General features: G+C 42.3%; 1 protein-coding gene across 1 annotated transcript; it reads left to right on the plus strand.

Annotated features, from left to right (window-relative positions):
- The first annotated feature begins 889 nt into the window (after positions 1–889).
- LOC121289212 (tumor necrosis factor ligand superfamily member 6-like) lies at positions 890–5,187 on the plus strand. Its single transcript, XM_041208418.1, has 4 exons — positions 890–1,251; positions 1,349–1,388; positions 1,958–2,014; positions 3,805–5,187. The coding sequence occupies exons 1-4, from the start codon at positions 1,015–1,017 to the stop codon at positions 4,206–4,208; spliced, it is 738 nt and encodes a 245-aa protein (XP_041064352.1). The 5' UTR covers positions 890–1,014; the 3' UTR covers positions 4,209–5,187.
- The last annotated feature ends 4,520 nt before the right edge of the window (positions 5,188–9,707 follow it).

Genomic DNA, 9,707 nt, shown 5'->3' on the forward strand with positions numbered 1-9,707 from the left:
CTTCACTGTCGCTGGTTCAAAACCCTGGAACTCCCTCCCTAACAGCACTGTGGGTGTACCCACACCACATGGACTGCAGCGGTTCAAAAAGGCAGCACAGCACCACCTTCTCAAGGGCAATTAGGGATGGGCAATAAATGCTGGCCTAGCCAGCGACACCTTCATCATGTGAACAAATAAATTAAAAATGTTTTTCTTTCTTTTTAATTAATGAGCTATTGAATGTGTTCATTCACCTCTTTAAACAATTTGGTCTTTAATATTGAGTAGAATATTTCAAGAGAGATACTGCATCATGTGTTTTACTGTAAAGTAATGCACAGTGAGGGCAATCCATGAGGCAATCACCTCACACCATGACATTTGGAGACAGGAAGGTGCAACTTTCGAAAGTGCAACACTCAGTCCACTCTGGTGTGTATTTTTTAAGCTATCCTGCAATGTCAAAGAGAGTGAGGAATCAAACAATAACTTCTCAATTAGAAGCGTTGCTTGGTCAGGTTGTCACATTCACAAACTCCCCATTGGCCTCCCACACAGCACCTCCCAATAATGCAGGATTAACTGTGTGGTTGGGCTGCAAAGAACATGTTGAGTTCTGACATCTAAACTGTTACCTAGTGTGCATCAATATGATTCGCGATGTCTTACTGACGTGTCTAAAGCCACAATTGGCTTGAGGCAGCAACTGCAAAAACAGCTAAGGCAAAGCCACAAGCCTTCGATGCAAATGTTGATCAGTTGATAAAACACACATTTTTCTAAAGTAACTTGTGGAAACGTTTCATCTGCTGTTGTCATACTTCAGTCAAAAGTGGGTGTGTGGGTGGGTCACACGCAGAACGGATTCTCAATATAAAAACCCGGCCCGGGGGTTTGAGCAGATCTTCAAAGCCTGGTCTGCAATACGTGAGCCAGTGGATTACTCTGCTCTTAGAGAGACTACTGAAGGAGGGATCAGCGTACACCATAGGAAACACTGAGCTGGGGGCTTGTATTTTGTGCAACTGAATCATGCAACACAGCTACCTATATCCACAAGTGTATATGGTGGATGGCAATCCAAACCTCAATCCTTATGTTCCTGGACCAGCCTGGGCACTGCCCACCTTGAAGAAAAAGAGAAAACTGGACTGGAGGACCAAGGGCACCATTCTGCTTCTGAACCTGGTCCTCCTGGCACTGATCGGGCTGGCTCTAGGGGCAGTCTATTTACTCAAGATTCAAAAGGAGATCCGAGAAATGAAACAGGTACATCCCTGCACAGAATTATGGAAGGTCAAGGTGGGAGAAATAAGCAACTGAGGTCAGAAACTGCAAACTAATTTTGTTTTCCCCTTTTTATTAGGATAATGGAAACAAGGGTCCATATGCAGAGAAAATTATTGGTGAGTATGGGATGATTCAATGCAAATATGCAATATTTCATAAGTATGAGGTGAAAATCTAACACATGTGCTTCTATTGCCTCTTGAGACCCCCCCCAGCACGCATCAGAGGATGCTATTATGTTTTAGAACGAGACAGGATAATTTTGAAATTCCAAAGAGAATGATAATATAAGAAAGACAATGCACAACCAGCATCAAACTGAATGGAAACTAACAGTGAGAATATGGGCAGCCACAAACACACATTTACTTTGATCTATTTCTGAATGGGTGGGAGTGTGGAAAATGCTGATTTAATTTCACCTCTTGTAACCTGACATTGGACTGAGATTCACAATTAGTGTTCCAGTACTGGTCCGAACTGTCTTTTTCCCTTCTAGATTGCAATTCATGTTTGGAATAATACAACAGCCTGTAACAATACCCATTTGAATTAGATTCAATCAAACCAACTGACTTGCACAAGAAAAGTTACCTAATGTTGAGCTTGTATTTGTTTACAATATGATGCTCTCTGCTGCTCTGTCGCTGACTGCTATGAATTAATTACTTATATCTCTTAACAGGAGCTCAGAACATCACAAAGCTAACCAAGGATCTCAGAACAGCAGCACATCTCACAGGTCAGTAACTCATAATCGCTATGCAGAAAGAGTGGAATGAATGTAAAGAAAGAGGATGTGAAGGGGAAAAGGAGAAAGTGAAAGAAAAATGAATGGCAGAGAAGCAAGGATAGGTCAAGCAAAGCTGTGAATCAAAATTGAAAGATGAGCAATGCAGATATAGGGGGAAGAAATCATCGAGAGAAGGGAAACAAAGCAGCTTTGGCAGAAGAAAACCTGTAAAATAAGGAATAAAGTATAGAGTGATCATTTTAAAGATCACTTCTATCATGAATGGTTTGAATCAATGTCAGATTGAGCTGCTTGTCCAATAGTGGACATTGGCATTTGGTCAAACTACAGCAACCAAAAGATTTTATTGCCCTTACATTTATGCAGCATAGGAATAGGACATAGGAACATAGGAATAGGAGAAGGTCATTCAGCCCATTGAATCTGCATCAACAGTGCCCCCTGCTCTCAGGAATTACCTGAGGAAAGGTCAAGAACTTTAGACTTGTTCTTGCTAGGAAAGGAGAGGTTTCAGGGTGCCTGATTGGAAGTTTCCAAATTGGTAAAGGAGAGTTGATAAAGTTAATTCAAACTTTTCACGTCAACAAAAGCTTCAAGCACTGGGGGGCAGCATCATTTAAGAATTAGAAAATTAAGGCTTCACAGAAGGTAGAAATAGTCATATAGACCAAGCTGTAAGAGGAAGTCATTGAGCCTTATGGTAAATTCTGATTGAAGAGACAACTAGATATATTTCTGGTTAGTGTGTGAAGGGATTGAGGAGAAGGTTGGACTAATACCAACAGAAAATGCATGGATTTGTATGACTTTTCCTGTTCCTAGTCTTCCGACATCCAAAGGTCTCCAAATCAGACACCCTTTCTATATCATAAAAATCAAAAGTTGGTGCAGTATTGCTATCTTGCCACTAGTTGTCGCCAACACAATTAATAACTGCTGAATTATACACACATTGACTGTTACAGCGTATCAGCTCTCCAACTCCTCTTAATCTTGGTTTCTTGAATCTGGTATTAGACTTCTGAAAATTATAAATCTAAGTCTGAATGCATTTGTTTCTCATCAATTTACATTTTAAGTATCAATTTTATTCAAATATGAGAGAAGGTAAGGAAATTACATGCTTGCTCACAGGTATATTAATTATTTTAATTATTATTGATTATAAAAGGAATGGGATGTTAGTTTACAACTAAGTTAGTTTTAATTTACAGGCCTGTGTTTTAGTAGAATTGAAGATCTATATTTTGGTATATTTTTGCCCTAGATTCAGGTTGTCAATGCTAGGTAAACATATTGAGTTCCCCAGAAGGAAAAAACAGTAGAGACTAGGAAATAAGAATACTGGCCTGAACTGGTCTTGTATACCTTAAAATGGAGCATCAGTTAAAAACTAGGAAATAAGAATACTGGTCCGAACTGGTCTTGTATACCTTAAAATGGAGCATCAGTAAAAACTGGGAAATAAGAGTACTGGTCCGAACTGTCTTTTTCCTTCTGGATTGCAATTCATGTTTGGAATAATATAACAGCTTCCATATCTGTAACAATACCCATTTGAATAAGAAATTATATCATACTTAAAATTCCATTCACTATTACATAATACTCCTTACAAATCAGGTGCTCAAGGAGATACATTTGCCTCAAGCGTTTAGTCTCTGTCGTCCTAGACACTCATGTAATATAAGCACTCCAAACACTTAAAACAGTATTCAGTGCACATTTGTCTAAGCCTGATTGTTCTTTAATCTTTATTTGCAATGAATTTATTGCAGGGGATTCAATCACTGCAGGTTCCAACCCACTTGTGTGGGATGATCGGAGAGGCCTTGCCTTCACCAGTGGGGTACTATACAAAGACAGAGGCCTGATTGTCAATGAAACTGGGATTTTCTTTGTCTACTCCAAGATCTATTTCCGATCACAGAAGTGTGACCCTAGGAAGAACTTAGAACACATCCTGTTCAAACGAACACACCGCTATCATAAAGACGTGATTCTAATGGAAGCCAGGAAAAAAAACTATTGTTCTGTGAATGAAGGGGAATGGGCTACAAATAGTTATCAAGCAGGAGTACTACGCCTTTTTAAAGGTGAATCCATTTATGTAAATGTGTCAGATTCAAAGCTAGTTAACTTCGATGAGACAAAAACTTTCTTTGGATTGTATAAGCTTTAGTTCACATTGCTAATTTATATATTATTGAAAAACTGAAATAACTCTATTTAAAAAAAAATAAAAATGCACTCTACCTACTCATGTCCCAAGCACCACCATTTAAAATCCTTAGGCTTTAATTCCTCCCAAGACCCAGAACGTCATTTCCCAACCAGTAACAGATTTGAGAAGGCAATGAACCTTGATATTCCTATGCTTTTTCCCAGAGAATGAAACTGTTCCTCCCCTTGGCACCTCCCCAGTGGCCCAGCCTGAGAAAGAGTATTTGCCGTGTGAGGGAAAAGGGGGAGGATGGGGCACAGAGTGAAAAGAGGTGGCACTTGTAGAGTGCACTAGTACACTGATGTACTGTGATGCCACACCACTTGCAGTTGTGTTGCTCTTCCAACTGTTGTCTGTTGACTTATCAGCATTGGCAAACAGGTTGTAATACGCAGCAAATAACAACTGTTATAATGATATACTTGCACAGTATTCAAAAATATAAGGAAAATGTATATGCAACAATTGGAACTGTGCAAACATTGAAGAAGACCACTTTGATTTGGAACAGGAATGGTCATGATAGCCTTGGACACTGATAAAGCTCTTGGCCTTAATAATGATTTAATCATTTCCGAAGCCTGCTTGAATTGGGCTAAAGTGCAAATGGAACTGGCTGTAAATGCAAATTTATCCCAGTGAAATATAGAGAGGCTTTGCCTGAGAAATGTACTGTTCTGTATGGATAGCGTTATGGCATTACTGATTTGTGATTGTTCAATGTGAAAAGTACCTGTGGCAGCAAAGCATGTCCGAATGGACAGACCCTTTGAATTTATATCACTTTAAACCACAGCACACTATGGTAATCAATTTATGATTAGTTTTTGTGCAATAATAACTTCCACAATGATAATTGTAGAATGTAATTCTTAGATTTGTTTATTTTTATATAAGGCAAATTATTTATGAATAAAACTCAATTTTGGAAAACAAACTACAGAAACGAGTAACCATCTGTGGTTAGGAAACTGTTGGCATACTTTTTCTTTCCTTTTTAATGAGGATGAAAAATCCTATTTATTTTCTTCCTTTTCAAATGTAAATTTGTACAAGTCTCCCTGGGCCATTAGCACCCGCAGCCCAAAATAGGGTTGTCTCAATGGTGCTCTTCAGGCCTGATAGGAGGTCAAGGTATGACAATATCCCTCTACATCCCTGCCTCTTTTTCCTGTTTTGCCTCTTCCACTCCAGTGAAAAAGGTCCTAGCTTCCTCACAATGGTCTTGCTGAGATCAGGAGCAAACCCTTCATTGCGCATAGTAGCCATGCTTGAGGGCAGAAATTTTTTTTATTATTCATTCATTGGACGTGGGTATCACTGGCTAGGCCAGCATTTATTGTCCATCCCTAATTGCCCTTGAGAAGGTGGTGGTGAGCTGCCTTCTTGAACCGCTGCAGTCCATGTGGTGTAGGTACACTCACAGTGCTGTTAGGAAGGGAGTTCCAGGATTTTGACCCAGCGACAGTGAAGGAACGGTGATATATTTCCAAGTCAGGATGGTGTGTGTCTTGGAGGGGAACTTCCAGGTACTGGTGTTCCCATTTGTCTGCTGCCCTTGTCCTTCTAGGTGGTAGAGGTCACGGGTTTGGAAGGTGCTGTCGAAGGAGCCTTGGTAAGTTGCTGCTGTGTACCTTGTAGATGGTACACACTGCTGCCACTGCATGTCATTGGTGGAAGGATTAAATGTTGAAGGTGGCGGATGGGGTGCCAATCAAGCGGGCAACTTTGTCTTGGGTCGTGTCAAGCTTCTTGGTGTTTTTGGTGCTGCACTCATCCAGGCAAGTAGAGAGTATTCCATCACACTCCTGACTTGTGCCTTGTAGATGGTGGACAGGCTTTGAGGAGACAGGAGGTGAGTTACTCTACACAGATTCCCAGACTCTGATCTGCTTTTGTAGCCATGGTATTTATATGGCTAGTCCAGTTCAGTTTCCAGTCAATGGTAACACCCAGGATGTTGATAGTGGGGGATTCAGTGATGGTAATGTCATTGAACGTCAAGGAAGATGGTTAGATTCTCTTGTGTTTGAGATAGCCATTGCTTAACACTTCTGGGGTGCCAATGTTACTTGCTACTTATCAGCCCAAGCATGAATATTGTCTGGGTCTTGCTGCAAATGGATACAGACAGCTTTGGCATCTGAGGAGTCCCAAATGGGACAGTATAAATAAATGGGTCTTTTTCAGAGTGGCAGGCAGTTGACTAGTGGGGCACCACAGGGTTCAGTGCCTGGGCCCCAGCTATTCACAATATATATCAATGACTTGGATGAGGGAACCAAATGTAGTATTTCCAAGTTTGCTGACAACATGAAACTTGGTGGGAATATGAACGATAAGGAGGGTGTTAAGCGGATTCAAGGCAATTTAGACAGGTTGAGTGAGTGGGCAAATACATGGCCGGTGCAGTATAACCTGGATAAGTGTGAAGTTATTCACTTTGGTAGGAAAAATAGAATGGCAGAGTTTTATTTAAATGGTGATAGATTGGGAAATGTCAGTGTACAAAGGGACCTGGGTGTCCTTGTACACCAATCACTGAAAGCAAGCATGTAGGTGCAGCAAGCAGTTAAGAAGGCAAATGGTATGTTGGCCTTCATTGTGAGAGGACTTGAGTACAGGAGCAAGGATGTCTTACTGCAGCTGTACAGGGCCTTGGTGAGACCATGCCTGGGATATTGTGGGCAGATTTGATCTCCTTACCTAAGAAAGGTTATAGGGGGAGTGCAGCGAAGGCTCACCAGACTGATTTCTGGGATGGCAGGATTGTCGCGTGAGGAGAGATTGGGTTGACTAGGTCTGTATTCACTCGAGTTCAGAAGAATGAGAGGAGATCTCATTGAAACATATAAAATGCTGACAGGGATGGACACGCTGGATGCAGGGATGATATTTCCTCTGGCTGGGGGAGGGGTTCTGGAACAAGGGGTCACAGTCTCAGGATGCTGAGTAGGCCATTTAGGACTGTGATGGGGAGACATTTCTTCACTTAGAGGGTGGTGAACCTTATGGAATTCTCCACCACAGAAAGCTGTGGAGACCAAGTCACTGAATATATTTATGAAGGAAATAGATAGATTTCTGGACTCTAAGGGTGTGAAGGGGTATGGGGAGAGTGTAGGAGTAGAGCATTGAGATAGAGGATCAGCCATGATCACATCGAGTGGAGGAGCAGGATTGAAGGGCCGAACGGTCCATTCCTGCTTCTATTTTCCATGGGGAGAATTTTTAGCTGGGCAGGTGGGCACGCGTCCATCCTGACTCAGCGTAAAATGACGTCCGATGACATCGGGCAAGCATCACGAAGTCATCGTGCGCTTGCGCAATATCTCGGTGGGCGGGCGCGCTGCCGATAATTAAAAGGCCTATTGAGACCATTAAAAAGTTAATTGAGAGAAACCTTTCGCTGCCTGACCAGCCTTAACGCTTGGCGGGCAGGCAAGAAGGCCAAGCGGCCTTTGGATTTTTTAGGAAGCCTCATCCCCGGGCAGGATGAGGGTTCTAGCAGCAAATAAAAACAAAAGCAGAATTTTAAAATTTGATTAATAACATGTCCCTGCTCATGTGACGGAGTCACCCGGGGGACATGTTTTATGACATTTTTAAAATCTTTATTTTTTTTTTTATTTTGTAAAATGTTCATCTCCCTGGGGCAGCTCTGTGCCTCAGGGAGAGTTTCAAACTCGCACTCACACGCATGCACAGAGTTCACCCTCAGCCTCCTCCCCACCCCCACAGGTAGCGCTGAATGCTGCTGCTTGCATTTTCATGCTGGGCGGACCTTAATTGGCCCAGGCGGTGGTCGGCTTCCTGACTGCCCCCTCCCACCCTCGCCAAGTCCACCCGACGAAGGAAAAATATCCCCCCCAACCTATGTTTCTATGTTTTGGATGAGACGTTAAACTGTGGTCCTGTATGAGGTCTCAGATCCCATAAACCTGTTATGAAGAAGAGCAAGTGAGTTATCCCTGGCTTTGTGGGCTTCATGGGCTGTAAAGCACTTGTGCTCGTCATAAAGGATGCTACAAGTACAAGTCTTCCCAGTGCATGATAAATTTAGATAAATTTAGAAATAGCTGTGCATACAGTTGTGTTCTAACTATATCTCTGTGCTGATGTTCACTTACCTCTTATATTTTACTATCCTCAAACCAGCTTTCACTCAGATATTATTTCACTCAATTGGGATAGGCCAATATTCAAATTCCACACAAAACATTATTGCTCCAATCCAACAAGGCCCCAAGCCACTTCATAGGCCCTCGGGCATAATGGATGGTGCACGAGGTCACATATCCGATTTGCAGGGAGGCTGATATTACGAGCTGCACTTTAGAGGTGAGAAATATGGTTGTCCTCTTGCATGTAGTGTGAGCGGGATCCATAAAAATGAACACAGCAAGGATGCTAACTCTGGTTGTATGCATTCCTGAAGGTTTCATCATGTGATCTCCAACATCCAGCGGCCCTGCATTGTCAAAAAGCCTCAGTTCTTCATTTCCAATATTTCTATAGCTACTAAGCAAAAGCTTTCAAAGAAAATGACTCTCTCTTTGGAAAATCTCAGACTCCTCCAGCATTGCTCCTGGATCACATGATAGTTTCCAGAATACCAGTGGGGGATGGTGCCTTTGATGGAGAGGCCTCTTTCAGCTGTCTCCTTGAGAGCTTTCCCTTGTGGTCCCCTCTTTTGCAGCTGCAACTCATGTTGCAGACCAAGAGGTATTATACAACTTATCAATAGCAAGAAACGACGTAGGGTCAGATGATGTAGAACCTGTGTGGGTAGAGTTGAGGAACCGCAAAGATAAAAAAGCCATAATGGGAGTGATGTACTGGCCTCCGAACAGTAGTCAGGATGTGGGGCACAAGATACACCAGGAGATAGAAAAGGCGTGTAAGAAAGGCAAGGTTACAGTGATCATGGGGGATTTCAATATGCAGGTAGACTGGGAAAATCAGGTTGGTAGTGGATCCCAAGAAAAGGAATTTGTGGAATGTCTACGAGATGGCTTTTTGGAGCAGCTTGTGGTGGAGCCCGCTAGGGAACAGGCAATTCTAGATTTAGTGATGTGTAATGAGGCAGATTTGATAAGGAAGCTTAAGGTGAAGGAACCCTTAGGAGGAAGTGACCATAATATGATAGAATTTACCCTGCAATTTGAGAGGAAAAAGCTGGAATCAGATGTAACGGTATTACAGTTGAATAAAGGTAACTACAGAGGCATGAGGGAAGAGCTGGCCAGAAGTGACTGGGAGATGAGCCTAGTAGGAAATACAGTGGAAAAGCAATGGCAGGAGTTTCTGGGAGTAAATTGGGAGACACAGCAAAAATTCATCGCTAGGAAGAAGAAGCATACTAAAGGGAGGACGAGGCAACCATGGCTGACAAGGGAAGTCAGGGACAGCATAAAAGCTGAAGAGAAAGCATAGAATGCGGCGAAGAGCAGTGGG

The sequence above is a fragment of the Carcharodon carcharias genome, chromosome 16 (genome assembly GCF_017639515.1).
Source record: "Carcharodon carcharias isolate sCarCar2 chromosome 16, sCarCar2.pri, whole genome shotgun sequence".
Lineage (NCBI taxonomy): Eukaryota > Metazoa > Chordata > Chondrichthyes > Lamniformes > Lamnidae > Carcharodon > Carcharodon carcharias.

What these genes read in the sequence shown, in the direction of transcription:
- LOC121289212 (XM_041208418.1), top strand. Translation starts at nt 1,015, where the DNA reads ATGCAACACAGCTACCTATATCCACAAGTGTATATGGTGGATGGCAAT. An exon ending in ATATGCAGAGAAAATTATTG is followed by an intron (nt 1,389 to 1,957) that starts GTGAGTATGGGA and finishes ATCTCTTAACAG; the next exon opens with GAGCTCAGAACATCACAAAG. An exon ending in AACAGCAGCACATCTCACAG is followed by an intron (nt 2,015 to 3,804) that starts GTCAGTAACTCA and finishes AATTTATTGCAG; the next exon opens with GGGATTCAATCACTGCAGGT.